This window comes from Epinephelus fuscoguttatus, linkage group LG8, assembly GCF_011397635.1.
Source record: "Epinephelus fuscoguttatus linkage group LG8, E.fuscoguttatus.final_Chr_v1".
Classification (NCBI taxonomy): Eukaryota; Metazoa; Chordata; class Actinopteri; order Perciformes; family Serranidae; genus Epinephelus; species Epinephelus fuscoguttatus.
The window spans coordinates 20,636,221-20,656,322 of record NC_064759.1 but is presented as its reverse complement, the minus strand read 5'-3'; the positions used below and the strand labels follow the sequence as shown (position 1 = coordinate 20,656,322).

Here is a 20,102-nt window from a genome sequence, read left to right as displayed (position 1 = left end):
TAATGACAAACAAAAAAAAAAGTATCTTGTGCAGGATACAAGCACAGCAGACCACAGTTCGAACTACTTTTGACTGTGTGACTGATCATGAAAAATGTTACCATATTCTAAATGTTTTACAAACTGATTTCCTATACAGATTTATTATGACCACAACAGCAGATTAAAATCACATACTTAAGATAAAAAAAAAAATCATGTGGTCTTTGTTTGCTTTCACACCACAGACAAACTTGACCAGTGTCCACTTTGAAGTGGTCACGGTTGAGTTGTTCACAGCAGGACTTGTTTGACAATTTTCACACCACACCAAAGAAACCGAACTAACCAGACAAAAGCTCCAGGGTTCGTTTAACCAAACCAAACAGGTAAGGTGTGAAAGTGCCTATAACTATACAAGGCAACGAGGGAGATGAGCAGTCAAATCCCGTACAAGTATTCAGAGCAGACTTGTTTTCCCTCAGCATCGCAGAGCTTCATTACAAATATGTTTGTACAAGTAAGAGGTTGTTTGTACTTTAAAGCTGCAACACTGCAATGCAGATTTGTTCTCACCGTTGAGTAATCACCCTTCAGAAAGTCTCGTTTTTCACTCTCTGCTGCAGCAGGCTGAGAAATGAAGGTAGACAGGCAAACTGGAGGCAGAGTTTCATGTTGGTGGCAGAGGTGGTGGGAGCTTCTGTGTTTACTCTGACAACCTTGTGTTGTCTTCTAATTAGGTCCTCAGCCTGAGCACCGTGAAGAAAGACAAGAATAAAAAAAAAGAAAAACAGGTGTTATTCACTTTACCTGATTTCTTTGTCATGCTTGCTGCACCATGCCTTAACGTGCCTCGAGGAGCAGCAGCACAGTTAAATTGAACTCTGTGCTGTAGCATTTTACGTCTCAGTGGGAGTGGAGTACTTTCACAGTTACTTTTTAGGGATATTTGTGGTTTGAGGAATCACTTCTGACTTCCCACTGATTCATCTATCATTAATTTGTCAGAAAATTTAATCCTATAAGTGAAGCTTAAACTGCATCAAATGGCGTTAAACTGATTTAATTTCACCAGTCACATTTTGAGGACATTTCCCTGAATTGTCTTTGATCTGCTCTACATTGATTTTTTTTTTGTCATCATGAATATCACTTTGTGTGCTTTCAGCCAGATGAAAATATCCGTTTTCCTTAAATATCGAAGAACTTTATTAATCACTCAAACTAAAATGAAATAATGCATTGTAGTTTTTCTCCTTTTTGCCGTGATATTAAAAGAATTAAGGGATCAAAATGATACATTATGATAAATAAATTGGCGAAATGAGCCACGTGTGTTTGTCCAGTTAACAGCTCATGTGCGCAGCCCTAATAGCTTTAAAAAGTTGTATTTAAACTAAACTTAGACAATGAATAAAAGAAAAAGCAATTTATGCCTGTTTTGGACAAATTAAAAAAGTGAGCTTGAAAAAGCTATTAAGCTGTAACCACTTCTACAGTGAGTCTAATCAAGCCTGCTGTGCAGTTATACAACTTCACCTTCTGTGAGGTTAAAATGAATGCAGAATTTGTATTTATTTATTTATATGAACACAGCCTCTCAGAGGACATTGACAGTGTTTTTAATCTTCTGTCTTGATGTCTTGCTTGTGATGTGATGATTGAATCGATTTATGTCAGTGTGAGTTTAGGTTGTGTGCTTTTTTTGCAGCCCTGGGGCTTTGCTTCTTTAGTTGATTTAATGGAGATGCAAATCCGAAGGGGTGGCCCCATTTGCACTGAAACAAAATGTTAGTTGTTTCTGAAAAATGCATCATATTCAAAATGCAAAAATCAACAAAAAGTCCTTTTTAACAGAACGTGTGCCTGTAGGCTTCTTTCATATCTAAATGTGTCGGATTTTCAGTGCATTGGAATGAACGGAGGTTTTATACAGCACTTGCTGAGTGATTTATTGGGGCTGTATTGGGAGCTAAAAGTCTGATTAGCAAAACCTTTGTCAGCACTACTTGTCCTCCCTCACTGTACCTGCTGCCTGTCTTGCTGAGTGCCACTATCCCTGGTGATAAATAGACACTCCATCCCTAATCACTACCATCGTATTGCCATTACTGAATGGGCCACTCATTTCAGGGTTGGCAAGACAGCTCAGCTCGGCCGCCCTGACAGAGGCATCAGTGCTTTGTCTCAAGAAATGTCACCAGTGTGCTGACTTCAGGGATGGAGCCAGCACCTTGGCCGTACAACAGCCCTGCTGTTATTGCGTGATTTATAGAGTTACATAACACATGACAAGGACAATGCACATTAAAGGAGTATTTCGACATTTTGGGTGGGCTTATTCACATTCTTGCAAGGAGTGAGGTGAGAAGATTGAAACCACTTTCACGTCTATACAGTAAATATAAAACTGGAACCAGCAGCTGGTTAGCTTAGCTCAGCATAAAGACTGGAAACAAGGGGAAACAGCTAGCGTAGCTCTGTAGAAATATAACAAAATCCACCTGTCAGCACCTCTAAAGATCACAAATTAACATGTTGTATGTTTGTTTGATCCAAGCAAACGGTCTTCATACTAAGCTAAGATAACCAGCTCTTGGCTGTAGAACAGAAATGAGAGTGGTGCTAATCTTATTATTGAACTTACAGCAAGATAAGAAAAATGATGTTTTCCCAAATTCCAAACTGCTCCTTTAAGGGCCGCAATTTGTCAAAATGTGTTTATTGCCAAGTTTGTGGCAATATTTTGCTGACATCATCTAATATGTAGATTAAAAGACAAACACATTAAATGACTATTGATGCCAAGTATTGATTAACGTTTAGTATGATAATACAAAATGGGATTAAGTATATAAACATTTTAAAGAGAAGACATATAAATATACATAAATGGAGGTAAATGATACCTTTGAACAGATGCCAGTGACTCCCCATCTCCATGCTATTCCTCAGAGTGGAGCTAATTGCCCTCTCTGGCACCCAATTACTATTTCCTTATCATCCACACTTGAGATAGCAATTTCCTTCTCTATGGGTCTCCAAGTCAATGAGTACCAGACTGCTTCAACCTTCAGTGAGCATAAGAGGCAATAATTATGGTGACATATTTAGACACATGCAGTGTTATCTCTTATTTCATACTTCCTGTAGAAAAGAAGTAGACTCAATATTTTAAGTGTTGGCAAACAGACATAACTTAGCAATCCTCTCCTCATAAGGTTTCATAGTTGCAGCATGGAAATATTACATGTGTGCAAAGTTTCCTAAAGTAGGCTGACTGAAATAACCAAGGTAAGTGAAGGGTTTTCAGTAAATACAGGTTATCTTGTGCGTTTTTGCATTAGAATTAGATGTTTATTTGTATCTGTATCCATGGAAAAAAACGACACCATCTCTCGAAAACCCCACTCTGCAAGTATATAAAATTATACAGCAGTTGAAAAGGAAAATTGTAAAATAAAAAACCCTTTTCCACAAAAACATTTGGGCCACTATGACCCAATAGAGGCTTACCAATGCTAGAACCTATCATGATAACAGCATAACGTCATAATTGAAGCTTCCATCCAAATGTAGTGCAAGACTAAACAGAAAATACGTGAATATTTGGAGTTAGGCCCATCAAGATAAACAGTGCCTGTGGTGCTAATTCTCCAGAGTAAATGTTGAAACTTATCTAATAATTTAACTTAGCTAATGTATGGTTAGGTATAGTCACAAAGACACTTGGTTAGAGTCAGGAAAACATCATGTTTTGGCTTTAAATCCCCAGTTTGGTTGCAACAAACACGTCTGGAAATGTTCCTATGTGCCATTAAAAATACCTGCTTTTGTTATTGGTTGGTCTCAAGTGCGGTCTGCAACTTGGCAATTGTCTTGTGTCGATCCAATGCCATCCACCATCTCCTCCTCCTTCTGATGAGAACATGTAATTAAAACCACGTCCATTTAGAAATGTTGATATGATATGTATGAAACGTATAAATCCATTGTATCAGAGTCAACATTTGATTCTGGCAACTGTACTGATTAAACCATAGCAGAAGAAGAGGATGCAACAAGATGACGTAATTGAAAGAGCAGTTGTCAAACCTCAAATGAATGGAGACTGGAAAATATGATGAAAACATGATGTTTATTTGCTTCAACATTCTAGTCATATGCTTCATGCCATCATTTATTTACTAAATCTGTTTCCATTTTGTTTTTATCAATACACACACATCTTCTACACTGTCCAATGTGATAATTTAATCTTGTTTTGGGAATTTCTGTGTTTTCCACTCACGTTTTTTCAATGCACAAAAAACAGGTGGATGGAAATACATTTCTATTAATCAATCTGCTGCTTTGAGTTGCTCTTTTTGAGAGAAATGCTTTCATCTTATTCACCAATTATTTCCAATCACTTCTACATAGATGCACATCACTACAAACTCAGTACTTTTTGCCCAGTTCTCTTTAACAGTTCAGCCAGTTAATATCTTAGCCATCAGCCGCTGTTCGAGTATTTACGATATGAATCATCTATCAAATTAATCTTCAACTTAATTGCTTTGTAATAATAATAAGAGATTCTACTGTAATCACTAAAAAATCTCTTTAGTTATCTGATATAGAACAGTATTCAGTTCAAAACTCTAAATATCAGAAACAAGAGGAACAACACATGACATTTAAAAAAAACTTAGAGCAAAGGGGTTGAAATAAAATTCTACCTGAGTCGGTCTCCATTGATCGATATTGCCCTGCAGTTGTAGAAGACACCTCAGACAGAAAAAGAAAAAGGCCCGGAGGAAACAAAACACTGGGGAACACCATTATGTGGCTTTGACTCTCTGACCTGACCTTTTGAGACTCACCAGACTCCAGTTGTTGATTTCTCTGGAGAGAGAATCTCCAGTACAACAGGTGTACAAAGAGAAGAAGGGGAGTATGGGAGTTTAGAGAGACTGTCATATTCCCACAGTGACTGATGTGTCCATTAACAGCATGATAACATGTTACAGAATGCCCTTGTGCAAGATGCTGAGCTCTGAACAAAACCAAAACAAAGAGTGAAATTATAGCAGTTATAAGCGTTGACTTACTTTGATTACAAAGATCTATATTAGTGGCCTCTTACCTATGCTTTGTTTTGGGGTTGTGATCTGGTACTGACGATGCTGCTAATACAAAGATATTGATGCCTAAATGTTGCCAATTAATGCTGAGGCACTACTGTATCGGCTTGTTATCATTCTTGTATTATGCTGTCACAGACTTATGAATACACCATAATTTCCTAATGAGCGATAATAAGGTTAATCAATCAGTCATTCACTGGAGGTTTTTGTCGTTCTGTCACATCATCTCCCAGCAACCACTTCTCCTGCCATCATAGGGATTCACTGCAGAATTGCCTCTGTGTAAATAATGGCGACATACTGTATATGGCAAATATTGTAGAAGAAAAGATGTCATTAGTCTGTTGAGATGTCTGCTGAGGATGCTTTTGTTTTCTTCCCAAATTGAGGTCACATTAACTCAGTTAAGAGAAAAGTCTGGTGTTATTCTACGTTTTTCTGATTGTCAACAAGTGTCATAAAAAGAGACAAAAGCAAACAAAGAGATCAGTCCTGCTGAGGTGTGTTACCTGTGTATCCAAAGCCTCATATCTAGTGCCAGCCCTGCCACATTTGGTGCCCTAGGTGAGTATATGACATTGTAAAATAATAATGAAACGTACAAAGTAACTTTCTAATTGAACTAGGGTTGCACTGATTATGAAATTCTGGGCCGATACTGAGACCAGTGTTTAAAATAACAATTTGGCCAATAGCCAATAGCGATGTTTTTATATTGGTGTTTCTTGGTGGTAGTTGAGTAGGCATCAGAGAGCTTTTGTCCTTTTAACATGATAACAATACAGCATATTTCGGGGTTCATGTGATGTTGGATAACTCACCCATCTCCCCCAGTGAGCAGGTCAAATGTAACGAGCTGCGGAGGAGGGCCGGGGGGTGGCAGGAACCCAGCAAAAAGGCCTCTCTATTATTTAGTAGGCTTTGCTATTGAATGATGTTGTTGTGGCATTAAGTCACATTTCAAAAATAATAGTAGGAATAGTAATAGTAAAGAATAGTAAAAGATAGACATTTAGATTTTTTTTTTCCTCCCATTAGTGGCGCCCCTGATGCCCTTAGATTCGCCTATACTGCCTATGCCAAGGGTCGGCCCTGCTCATAACACTTATTCCTTTGTACCATAGAGTCCATTAATGTCCAAAAACAATCAAAAATACATTTATAACCCATGCTATAGCACTCCACAACATGTTCCTGTAGTATGATGAATACATGGAACATGTTGTTTATATTGAGTTGTTCTGCTGCTCTACTGTAAATACTCACTAATGCACCACTCTTGTGACATAAATCCACAACAAATGCACTACTCCTGTTTGTGACAGAGTCCTTCATGGGTCCAGTTTTGCAAAGCTCAGCGCTGAAAGCAACCGCTACCTGTAATTATCTCCATGTTAAATCAGGACCTGTCCCGCCCCATTAATATTAAGTCTTGCAACCTGACCCGTGAGTAAACACACCATTTTGCCATCACACTGTTTTGTGATATGTACCGTCCCACTCAGATGTGCAGTGCACTCACTGAGTTAGCTCCCACTTGTGTTTGATATAAACCAAACTGAAACAACTGATTTTGTGGTCATCATCTGTCCACATATCCAAAGTAACTGCTCCGTTGCTGTCAGTCAGCTGCATCCTCAGCTCCAGAATGACATTCTGTTGGACATCTACTGCATATTTTGTCGGTGCGATACAGTTGTTAGATCTGGCAGAAGCTCATGAGTGTGGCACATGGCCAGCTCGAGCTATGATTGTGTTTGTTCTCACCTGCTGACTATCGTTGTTTTTGCCAGGGCCCGTACCTGTGAATTTATATGAAGATATATCAAACCTGTTACACAACTTTTTGCATGTTACCTGGTGGTACCTGACTTGGTGCAGGACTCTGGTTTGAGTAGTTTGCTGAAAACTATAGTGTCCAGCTGTTGAAGGAAATAGTTTATCCTGTTTTTGTAAATAACAGTACACACTGTGAAACACTTTTGTATGTACAAGTAAGAACAAATGTCTCTAAAGTCAGAAAGTGAGAGAGAGACAGACTCACACATTGTTTGTTTTGGTCCTGTGATGAGATTTGTTGCCTGTAAGAAAATTATTTAGTACTGCCAAAGTCGTCTGATGAGGTTGTTTCACCCCTGAAATGCACCTTGTGTTTGCGTTTGGTATTGTGTGGCATGACTTGCCTTTACTAACACCAGTTTTTCCAACACACACAACGTGCCAGTGCTGAAGCTGCCATTATGCGATGTGATAAAGAACAGGTGTATCAGCTGCAACATGACTGGCTACCAGTACAGCACCATGGTTGTTGAATTTGGACAAGAAGTCCATACATCCAGAAATACAGTCAGCTGGTTGCAGCCTTTATTGCTGAAAGCCTGGTTACACACCTCTGATGCAGGTCTGCCTTTCCTCTGTGAGTGGCTGTTGCCAATCAGCACCCTTGTGGGTGGGACTAAGGTTACCAACCTTTTCCAGGCTTTTCCAGAGTAGCTGTTGAGCTTTGTGTAAATCCACTGCTACTGAAATATAACAGCTCTTTAATCAGAACAACACCTTGCAAAGGTATTTCCGATAAAAAGGGTGTTTTTTTCTGTTCTCTCCACAGGTGTAATCAAAGGTGTAATTTATCAATTGGCACCTCTGGTTCCTGTGAAATACATCTGAAAGATTTGATGCTTATTGTTATTCGCCATGTGTATCTTAGAGCTGTGCAACAGATTTGTGTCTGCAATGAACAGGATTATTTTCTGTTTAACAAAAGAATTTGTTCTGCATAGAAATGTTAATTATCGATTTTTATAAAAAACTTGAAGCTAACTGCCCCAAGCCAACAATAATACTTCTGTCTTCACTGAAAATCACGCTGTGTGAATATTAAATACATCAGTCGCGGTGATACTGTAGCTGTGTTCAGTTTGGTTTATCATTCCCATGATTCACAGAGACTTCACAGCTTACACTGTGTGATGTGAAATACAGCATTTATCTACATTTCCTGGCCGCACTATGCCTTTCGAGTCTCAAAGGGCAATTAATCTACAAGCTATACTAGTTATTAAATACATTTCCTCTAAAAAACACACAGCCTAAGTAATCACAGCTTTTTATGATGGCTGCAGTGTGTTATTATTGCTGCTTTACTGCTGACTGAGGCCATGGCTGAATATGGCATTTGACAATTTGATCTCTCTCTCTTGGTTCAACAGAATGGCGAGGCATCACTCTTTGAGGTGAACATCCGTTACGTTGGCGGGTTGCTGGCGGCGTACTACCTGACAGGAGAGGAGGTAAGATTAATAGATGTCTGTTATCCCTCTACTCTGGTGAGATCTGCTGCTTCCTTTATCCCCAACCAACCCTGCAGTTTGAATGATGAACAGGCTGCGTCTGAGTGTGACTGCATGTGTGTGTGCGTAGTGTTGTGTCACCATAGTGCCCACATAAAATGATCTCATACCACAGAAGCACTTTCATGTCTCAGGCTTTCCAACCAAAACAATATATCTTGCTTATACAGTACACATAAGGCTCATTGTTTGAGACTTTATTTTATTTACTGGGAAATTACTTTGTTCACTTTTTTTATTATATATTAATCCGTGAAGAAGTTGTTGTTCTCGCTAAAGTCAATAGTAAACAAGACCCTGTTTTGAGTATGTAATATGTAACATAATATTTTATATTGATTTACACATTGCCACACCGTTTCAGCAGAATTTCACTTTCACACTCTCACACTACAGAAATTTACATTTATCTGACAAGCAATTTACATAAGCTATCATCTTAAGGTGAAAATATGAACAGAAATGTACAGAAAATGGACGTGCATCATAGTTTATAGTTTATGTAAGTACATATAGGGCAGATAACCTGTAGAAGTACGAGTTCATAGTTCCAGGCCAGGCAGACTGTTCACAAATTTGTTAATGGCTCCCAAGTTTTAAAAAATCTCTTAATGGAGCCGTTTAGGCTGCATCTGATTTCCTCAGAATTTCACTTTTTAACCATTTAAGAGTTTTTCTTTACCCAGTTTCGAGCTCTGTTCATGTTTCAGTTATAAATACAGGGAATAACTACAAGGACACTCAGAGAGCACAGACTTTGGTCGAGGCCAAATGCCCTATTTGCAATGTTAATAAAAATGAAAAATAATTTGTGTATCCTTCCTGTGATTCAGATCTGCTCCATTATTAAATGGGTTCTTCCTTGGCCCCATGCTACACAGTTCCACCAAGTGTCATGAAAATCTGACCAGTAGTTTTCTGTAATCTTGCCGATAAACAAACCAAACAGAAATCATAGCTTTCTTGGCAGAGGTAGAAATAAAACAAAACAAATAAATTCATTAACACAATCTTGCTGAGCAAAATTCTAACATGTTCTGCTTAAGGTGGCTGTAGGCTAAAGATTGCACTGTTGAGAAACTGGAGAATACACTCTCCTGCCTAAATCAGGAGATCCTGAGGTTATTTTATCTGCAATTTGTTCCCAACCTCAACAGCAAAGCACATTGAAATACTTTAATGCTTTCATTGAGGTCTCTATAGACTGAATTACAATGTTTGTTTACAATAACTTCAGGTACATCAGGTTCATTAAAATCTAACCTTGCTGAGCAGACGTTGCCTCAGTTAGTTAGTTTGTTAGTTAGTTGTTAACCACCTAAAAACAGCCCACCAAAAAAATGAATAAGAGTTTAAGTGTACTCACCACTATACCTTGCCTTCAGACAGACTTTTCCGACGGATAAGTGAAGCCGTTATATCAAAGCCACCAGCCACAAAAATGGTCATTTTACGTAGCAGAACACTGAGTTGTTGGTCTACCGCTGCCTCGATTGGTTAGTGTGTAAGGTAAAGCGGAGCAAATATTCAAATACAGTGTACACTTACTAATTTTTTTGTGTTTAGGTGGCCAAAGTACACTTTTGCTGCAGCCCTTTCCATAGCAGTACGTTGTTTATCTTCCATGCTGGTGGAGTTGATTTATCAAACACGATATCAGAGCAACAAAGTACATGAAATAAGCACAACAGAAACGTCAGACATGTCACACCACTGTGTTTCACTACATATCTATAAAAAACATACTGTTACAGCTGAAAATGACAACAGAAATCAATGAGTTTGCTGATTTTACATATCTCCACAACTGTAGTCAGTTGTCAGTTTTCTAACTGGAAGTGATTGTTGTTGTTGTAGGAGCAATGTCACAGTAATTCGGTCTACAGGTTTCTTCTTCATAGCAACAGCTGCTATGGCTTATTAGTATTGTATTATGTTGAGCCGACCCCATGCCAAAATGACAGAAACATCGTTGTTTCTAAAGTTAACAGTGACCTATGGAATACTTAAATTATCGTAGAGAATCCTGTGTTTCTCTGTAAAGTATTTGGAAATTATGTGAAAGAATCAGGAAAGACACTTTTACTCTTTCTATATATACATAAAAAAAAAAATCTATAATATATATCTATATATAAAAAGAATGAGAGAGAAGAAGTGGCATGTAAGTAATTTAAAGGAGTATAGCATTGGTTTAATAACGATTGAATTAACAGTAAACAGTAAGTGTAAAAGGACTCCACTTCTTTAGAAATATATGCATTTTCACCCTTACTCTGTGCCTTATTTGCTCCATCTCATAAAAGTTAGATTTCTTTTAAAAAAAAATTGGCAGTGAAAATAATCAGCGCTGAGTATACGTTGCATCTGCTCTCATTGCATTATTGTTACAGAATGAAAGAATTAAAGCATTTAAATACTCGTAGGCTATGGATGAAAGCCCAGAACCAGAAGGTCATTTGGTTAAATCATTTGGGAGGCGAAGTGAATGAGAATCGGTTTTCTCTGCTGGAAAAACTACCACTGTTGTGTCCTTGAAGAAGCCGCAGCAGCTCCCGTGAAGCTGCTCAGCGGCCAAGTGTAAAGGCCTGTGGTTACGATGGACAGCTACCAGGTGTGAAGCTGTGAAACTTTATGAGCGTGGAGCTCGGCCTTGCCAGAAAAGAAGTATGAATACCCCGTAAACCTTGGCTGGATAAATAAAGATTTTGTAATTGCCTGTGACAACCACACAGCACAAATGGTCCAGTTCATTATCAGTGCATTGTGAAGTCACTGGAGGTCAACGTGTCACCATAATGAGTGTCCGCCTGTAGCAGCCTCCCGGAGCGTACACACACCATACACTGCGGTTGTACTGTTTTGAACAGCACTCAGTCAGAGAGGCTACAATCTGTAGAGAAGCAGAATTAATGGAGAGGGGATCCAGTGACATATGAACACTCAAGTCGGTTTAATGGACATTGATTTGCAGGCCGAGCGAGTTGAGGGGAGAGCAGCATTAAATTGTCCACCACTGCTGGATGAGTGAAATATGAATACATTGCTGGAGCAGAATATATTGTTGAATCCATTATTCCACATTTGCGTGCCATTAATGCCATGCAGAAAATGTTCTATTTTATTCACTGGTCCAAGGAAAGTTCTATATATGGCTTCGATTATGACATTTTCTAATATGAATGTGTGTATGTGTGTGTGTGTGTGTGTGTGTGTGTGTGTGTGTGTGTGTGCGTGTGCGTGCGAGTGTGTGTCTGTGCAAGTGTGCAAAGAAAGATTCCTCCATGAAGCCTTATCTCGCCATGTCACACAAGGACATTAGTGCCGATTAGTCAGGGTGAGAAAACAAAGAGGAGCTACTTTTAACACCTTTACATCTTTTAGCGTGCTTTCACACCTGTACTTGGTTCATTTGGTAGAAATGGGAAGAAAGGGAAGAAATACTGTTAAGGTCTTACAGTACGACATCTTAGGTGTAAATTTCAGCCCATTCTCATTCCCAGTGTGACAAATACCGCTGCTTTTTCATGCCCCTTGGCATATGATATTCACGTCAAAGACATACTTTAAGATATTTACAAGGAGCCTGGCTTTCAGCTAACTCCAATGTCAACCCATCTGTGGCAACACTTGATGCTGAGAGGAACTGACATAGTATAAAAAGTGAGAAAGTCTATGTAGGGCAGGCCGGAGGGAGGAGAAGTGGATGGGTCAAACAAAACAGGACTTTCATCCATGAAATCGCAGTTCATATCTAGATTGAAACCAAAAGTCAGCATTGTTTTAACATAATGTAACGCAGTTTACATCAGTCTTTGCACACTGATGTAACACAAGTGACAACATGATCTTTTTATTAGGGCTGCCCCCAACTAGGAATTTTTTCTAGTCGACCAATAGTCGTCATTTAGGGCCATTAGTCGACTAGTGTCCCGCATGTTTACGATATTAATGTAATTATTAAATTATATTTTTTGGGCGGGGCAACACGATGGTTTGAGTTGAAGGTGTGAGAAAGAATAGTATCTGTAACATTGTTAACACTGTGCTACATTACAGAGAAATACAAAACCGTACTACTGAACCTTCATTAATATAGGCCTATATTTTATCTACAAGTGCACGTCACACACTGAGCGAGCCACCTGTTAATGACACTGTCGGCAAAGCAGTAATGATTGTGCTAAGTAGCTAATGGGCATGTAGCTACTTCCATGTTTCAGATGATACGTCATGTTTGTAGTCAAATGACTACACTGACAGAGTTTACATATCACCTTGGGTTTGTCCTGTGTTCGTCTTAACTAGCCTGTGTAATAACCACAGGTACCAGCCCTGTAAGTTAGGGGCTGTACACATGCCACGTCCTTAACCGCCTTGAAAACATGAGGTTGGGCACTAGGCCCTACTGTTGTGCCTTTTTTATGCTAGTTTTCAAGAGTGTGGTGGCAGGTTGGCTCTGATGTTGCTAAGCAACCTTAACAAGCACCCTGGAGCCTATTTACCTTGACCTCTCTGGTCACATTTGGTGGACTATTAGGGGGCAGCCCTACTTTTTATAAACCTAACCAATTAGTTTTATTGCTTAAGCCTAATGCTAACCATTTCACAACATTAACACAATGTCTTTCAGCTGTGTGGCCTAACCACTGCTACGAAATGCTGAAAGGCGTGACAGACAATATTTGATGATCTGGGATGAGAGCAGGCTGTGTATTTATCTTCTTTGGTGTTCACAAGGAGCTCACAAAGAAATACTTGATTATGAGCATTGTAAGTTGTGACTGGAGTTGGTCTTAATGTCATAAGTAGTGACAAACAGGTAGAAAGACAATGAAAAAGAAGCTTTTTCACTGTAATGTCACAGGGATAGTTGTGTGGTTGCTACATCACTCACTTTTTCAGAGGAACAGCTAAAATACACAGACTTGGGGACAAGCTACCAAATAAGCTCACATAAATATAGGCTGCACTTCGAGTTTGATTGAGCCTAAACGAACCAAACCAAACAGGCAGACAGGGAAATGCACCAGAGTCAGATTGAACCTTTTTTTTTTGCCCTCATTTCTTCATCTCACCACACTGAAGATGTTAGTTTTATTGGTATTATTTCCATCAATCTCTGCTGCTCACTAAGTTTTGCTCAGATGACTACAGTCCTTTTTTTTGCATTTGGACTTTCTTACCCTTTACAGTGCACCATCTTTCTTATGAGATGGAGCACACCATCTCAGTTTCCTGACGGACATATCAATACCCTTTACCCCGGCGCAGTTATCCATCACATGGCTCACTTGTGTGCTTTCTGTGAAGGGTCCCTGAGAGCGAGATTTATAGCTACCTTATCCCCCTCCCCTCCGACTCCCCTATTAGGATCTTTTCCTCTGAGTCTGCTGCTCCATCCGAATGATAAAACCGACAGATTGAAGGTCTGTTGCTGCTGCAGAGACTTAAATCAAGCAAGATACAGTGTGGGAGACTATTACAAGATTGTGGATCCAGTTTGACCAGAGGACATTGGGCAGCTGGTGCCGCTGTAAATGATTGCTGGGGAGCGGGTGCTGATTTTGGCTGCTTGCAGGATGCAGTTTGCTGGCGAAGTGCTTGGAGCAGAACTGGAGCAGCACCTGACCATTAATAACCTCCTGTTGTTTTGACCGTGTGTGTCCTGTTTATGTGCGTTTTCTTGGGGCCCCAGAAGGATCACGGTTAGTCTTTATGGAAGCAGTCCCCAGGTTAAACGTCTTGTTCAACCGAGTCTGTCCGCTGCTACTTTTGCCGCTCTTCCATCATTCACCGTCACACTCTCCTGGCCAGGCCAAACTGCCTCTCACAGAAGTGGCAATTACAGTAGTGCAGGTGTTAAATGTCCGTGTCCTTCTGTTATGAGCCCACCTGTATGGCCATTTGTTGATACCGGAGGGCAGCATTACTGATCTCTCTGTTGATTGTTTTTTGATTAATTGTTTAATCGTTTAGTCTATAAAAAGTCAGAAAATTGTAAAGAATGCTAATAAAAAAATTCCCAGACCCCAACATGACCATTCTGCCACCAGCAATTGCACTTCCTGTTGCTAGGAGCAACCACCACTGGCACAGAGCTGTAGCTGTTAGAGTTTAAAGATGCTCTCAGACAGTGAGCGGTTCCTAACAACTGCTAACAGACTAGCCAGCTGCTAACAAGCTGCCGCCAGACTGTCACAATAGCTCTTCAGTGCTAAATAATAGTTAGCTCTTTAGCTTGTCATTCATACAGTTAATTTAAAAACCATATTTGCACAACTGACTCCTTTTTCACACAGGAACCATTCTTGTTGTGTGGAAGGAGTTAATACTTTGATAGAAGAACAAAGTTGCTTGTCAAAGGTCATCAAAGTTGAGCTTGGAATTTGAGCTGACTATTTTAGAAGGGTATTTAGATCCACTTTCTGTGCATGTATTTAAGATGTCTTTTGTTTTGCCTTAAATTTAATATAATACATTTTTGAATGCAGGTGATGTTGACTGATATATGGGATGATGAATATACAACAAACATTCACAACGTTAATGCCACTGACAGGGGAAGTAAATGACACTGATCAGCTTGTTACAATGCAATGATCTGCTGTGAAACCAGGTCCTGGCATTCATGTGGATGCTACTTGCCCCGCTCCACCAATCCAAACACCGTTGCAGACTACGTACACCCCCTCATGGCAACAGCACTCCCCGATTGCAGCCCATAATGTACCGTAATATAAATGGTAAAAGGTAAATGTACTTGTATAGCACCTTTCTAGCCTTCCAACCACTCGAATTGCTTTTACGCTACGTCACATTCACCCATTAACACACACATCCACACGCTGGTGGCCGAGGCTACCACACACGGTGCCACCTGCTACTCAGTAACCACTCACACACTGATGGAACAGCCATCGGGAGCAATTTGGGGTTCAGTATCTTGCCCAAGGATACTGGAGGAGCCGGGGAACCGCCAGTCTTCCAATTGGTGGACGTTTCGCTCTATCTCTGAGACACAGCTGCCCCTCTGTGCCATGCCACACTGTAGAAACTGCTCAGGGATGGCCTGCAAAAGAGTTCAAGGTGTTGACCTGACCTCCTAATTTGGGTATCGTGGTCCCGAAGGTGTTTGGGTGGGGGGTGCGTGCCAAGGTTTCCTAGCTGTAGCCTAGCCTTTAATTAGATTATCAGTTATTCACTTCCCTGTCAATGGCTTTAATAGCTTTGATGGCTTTTCTTGGGTGATCGGTGTATGTTTGATATTTTGTAGTATGGTCTTGCATTATTTTTTTTCCCTTTCAACTGTTTTTTACTCATTTTGTTGAACATTGTTTTAGGGCTGTACCCAAATATTCGGATATTCGAATATTCGTTTCTATGGGTAGGTATTCGTTATGAAAATTTGGTATTCAATATTGTTGTTTTTTTTTGTTTGTTTTGTTTTGTTTTTTTTCTCTCTACATATTTTTTGGTGCTAAATGTAGACTTTTTGTTGTTGGTAAATGTAGGTTATCAATAAAAATCAAAACTTTTAAATTACATTTTTAAAAATGTGAAAATATAGTATAGCCTACCAACAGAGCTTGTGCGCACGGCATGTTTGAGCGCATCCGTCTGAGGCTGTGGATGAATGCCAAGTTTTACCACTTTATCACTATTCCCTCTAAGTTGTTGCTGATTTTTAGTTAACTTTTGAATTTAATATGAATTATAGAACCGTTTTTGTCAACGTTTGTTTCCCCCGTTTTGTACAATAAATTAGTGTTTAAAGTTTCAATAAGTTTCTTTTGGAGTGTGTGACACAAGTGTGTTTTGAAAATGGCCGCGGACTGTCCCCTGCTCAACGCATCAGTACCTTCGGATGCCATGACAGTAATAGATTATAGATTAATAGATTATAATAATAATGTCAAAATATCATTTACAGACTGATTTATGCGACCCGCGCATCACTACTCAGTTCAGTCTATAAAGGCTGTACACAACAGTAAGGCTATAGACATTATATTCTATTCAGGCTGGCAGAACCGGCAGCGCATCGGCTCTACAGTGCACGGCCCTGCTGATTAACCATTTTATTGCAGCAGAGAGTGTCTGCCAGCAACCAATTACTTGCAGAGGCTTCCTACAACTTGTTTCAGCGGTTCCAATTTAATCAGAAGACAAATTAAACAGGATGATTAGCCAATGTGAAAATCAAAAGAAAGCATAGAATAATGTACTGACGTAGACTGTTGTACCGTCACATTTTTTTGTGGTTTGAGAGCAAAGATCCAGTCGCCGCTGGTCAACATCTGCCATCACAGAGCTTGTCAGCCTATTGGTGAGCATTATGTATAAATATAGGTGTGCTTTCAGCTTTTACGACATTTCCATCTGATGAAGATCCAAGTAAGATCGAAATGTTGTCTGCATTTAACTTTTGTGGCATGGAGTAAATGTGCAGGGGTTACCTCTCTCCTCAATGTACGCTGTTTTGACAGCCTTGCACCTACATGATGTGCATATAAGTATTCTCCCTCAACAGAATTACCTTCCTCCCTCCCCCATTTGTTTCCAAACATTGTTTTCACAGTTTCACAGTTTCCTCCAGTGCTATCTTCAGTCTGCGCTGGAAGTGCGTTTAGCTTGCAGCTGTGCATCTGCATGCTTAGATAGATGCATTTTGTCTGACCAACAGTTCAAAATCCTGAAATATCCACTGCAAAATATTAATAAAAAGCAGAGAAAGAAAACACCAGAAGCTGGAACAAGTCAATGTTTTGGCTTCATAAATGAGTTAATGGATCAATAAAATTGTCATCAAATAATTTTATGCTGATTGAGTAATTAAAAAAGACATTACATACTTTGCATTTTTCCTCAAACATTGCCTTATCAGCAATATGCCAGTGCTCCTGTTTGTTTTTCTTAGGAACATCTCTGCCATTGGAATCAGCTTGTGTGCAGCTCTGTGTTTGTCTCCATACATACAGTATATGTGCCAAAGTATGTGCATGTCTTCTTTAGGCGCTCGTGCATATTCTATGAGCCCCTTCTCTTCACCTCCATATAAGAACATGCATGTTTGTACAGTATGTCAACTCGACCTCAATTTCTCCACTGCATGCGTACGTGCAGTCGTCTGTGTGCAAGGAGTGTGTTTCATTCGTCAGTGTCCATTTATATGCATATAAATGTGTGTGGTGGTGGTGAGACCTTGTTGTGTCATCCTCTTCCCTTAGCAAGAACAGAGAACAGTGAAGGGAAAAAGGGAAGGGGGGGTGAATTCAATCAGCCTTGTGTGAAAATTGCCCGTGGGCTGAGCCGAAGCAGCAGGGAGAGAGGGAGGCAGCAGCCGGCAGAGGAGAAGAAAGACGTGTGTTCATATGCTCATCAGCAAGAGGAAAGAGGAGATGAAGAGGGAGAGGGAGGTGGGGGGGTGAGGAAGAGAGAAGAAGTGTGTTCATACGCTCATCAGCAATTGTGAGGGTGCATGAGAAGGTGAGACACGGAGGCAAGAGGGAAGAGGGGATAGGGGAGGATGAGTTAGAGAGCACAAAAGACAGAATGAAAAGGAGGGTAGCATAAGAAGTATTTCCAGGGGGGGACAAAGCGTTCAAAAGAATCTAATTTATCTCTTTAATACTGTGCTGTTCACTCATACGATGTAATTAGTATGAAAATCTAGGAATGCTTTTTTGAGATACAGAGGTTGAAAGTATTATAACGGACAGAAATTGTTTATGGCTTCATGACCAACTCTCTGACTCTGAATTTACCTAGTCAATTCTGATTTGATGAGTGTTTTTTTTTTGTTTGTTTTGTTTTGTTTTTTTCTCATTCATCCATATTCTCATTTGGGACATTAGTTTCCATTTTTCTACACCAGAAAATAGAGCAGAAATGCCCAATTAAACAATGTGTCTACTTGACTAAGCTTAATAATTAATTTTATAATAGGATGTGTTCCATCTAGCGCTGTTTGTTTTGTGTGTGTGTGTGTGTGTAGGTTTAGGTTTAGGTGTGTGGACGTGTGGTAGCAGTGCTGTCCACTGCACTGAAAGGGATGAGGAGGAGATCGATAGACAGACAGGAAGACGGACAGAATATGTCACTTAGTTCACTTCCTGCTTGCTTTTCTTGGTCATTCAGAGAACTTTCAACTTCTTCTTTCAGAAAGGAAGAAATGCAAGACTCAAATAGCTGTTGCTAGGCGCCTTTCCTTGCTGATTTTGACAGTCGATCAAAAAAATAGTTTGCGCTGTTATGTGAATGCTCTGATTAATACGTTTACCAAAATAGGCTATGATTTGATAGGAGAAACCAAGCAATTCTATGTCAAAACAGACATTCAGCACCTCCATATAGCCAGAATTGAATGATCCTTTGTTTTACAACCACATTTTTCCATAACTACAACTTTTCGACTGCGAGATCAACAGTCATATCAGGCTCCTCAGATCAAATCCCTGAATACTTGACCCCCTAGTGTTTTCCATTAGATTTTCATTTCATTTAAACTGTAAAAGACACACACACATTAACACCTAACGAGAGTTTCAAATGACTGGAAGGTGAAACAGCCTGAATTTTTCCATACTTAACTGCTCAGTCATAAATGTGGTCACTTTTTGTTCTGGTGAAAGACGAGGCAAAAAGTTTAAGGTTTAACAGTAAGAAATTCTTCTGGCTGTTCTTAACAGCTCGGCTTTGTAGTCTCTCTGAAAGAGTAAATCCTCCTAACTGCAGCATTAGCTGCGGAGTAAATCCTTTAGCCAGTCAGGACTGTACTTGTAAGACGTAGTTGTAAAGATGCCACTTTAACCTGCAGACTTTAAAGTTGGATATTTGAGGTCAGGGCCTCTTACTGCTTCTTTGTTTCCCCCCCCAGACAATCACGTTTCATTGCTTGCTTGGCCTTTCTACCCTGGTTGGCAGTGTTTGGAGGTGTAAATCACTAGTTTCATTACGAAATGATATTTTATTGATTCTTTGGACAACTGCACAACATTTGCCATGATATGATTTCAGTTCTCTTCAGGGGCCTGTGATCAATATGAGACTCTATCATATGCCTGTTTTTTGCTAACTTATTAGCTCAACAACTTACATGTGTTATTGACACCCTGTCTTACTTACTGTTAGTTTAACACAGTGCATCTCATGACAGAACAGTGCGGATGAATATCAGCCTACATGCATGTTTTTTCAGCATTATTGAGACAGAGCAGCTAATGTTGCTGTAGCAACAGCAATAAGTTAGCAAAGTGAGTTGCTGTTTGTCATGAGTCCTGAACATTTACTGTTGTAACGGTATTGTTTGCATATGTGTTCTGTCTGTTGCCCCGTATTTTCTCCAGATTCCAAAATATTTCCACACTCCCAACAGGGCAGTAAATATCCTCATATTTTTTTCTTACCTGCTCACCATTATCTACCTGGTGCTATTTGATGGTGACACAGACTGCCATGGGAATTTCAAAATAAAGGTGTGTCTTAAAGATGATGACATGGATCATTGTTCATCAGTGATACTGAGTCACTGATCAGTGAATCGATACATCACTCCAGCTCAAAATATTATCACAGCCCTAACGGTGTTTAGTATGATTAATCTCCTGAGGGATTTTTTTCCCAGCCCAGTTAAGAAAGATTT

At 39.7% G+C, this 20,102-nt stretch overlaps 1 protein-coding gene across 2 annotated transcripts in view; it reads left to right on the top strand.

The window, feature by feature from the left end:
- Window positions 1-20,102, top strand: part of LOC125892532 (mannosyl-oligosaccharide 1,2-alpha-mannosidase IA) — a 254,292-nt gene that overhangs the window by 151,255 nt on the left and 82,935 nt on the right. For both annotated transcript variants that reach the window (XM_049582507.1, XM_049582506.1), the window contains exon 4: window positions 8,318-8,398. In XM_049582507.1, coding sequence (XP_049438464.1) covers window positions 8,318-8,398 — 81 coding nt within the window. The remainder of the gene's footprint in view (window positions 1-8,317; window positions 8,399-20,102) is intronic.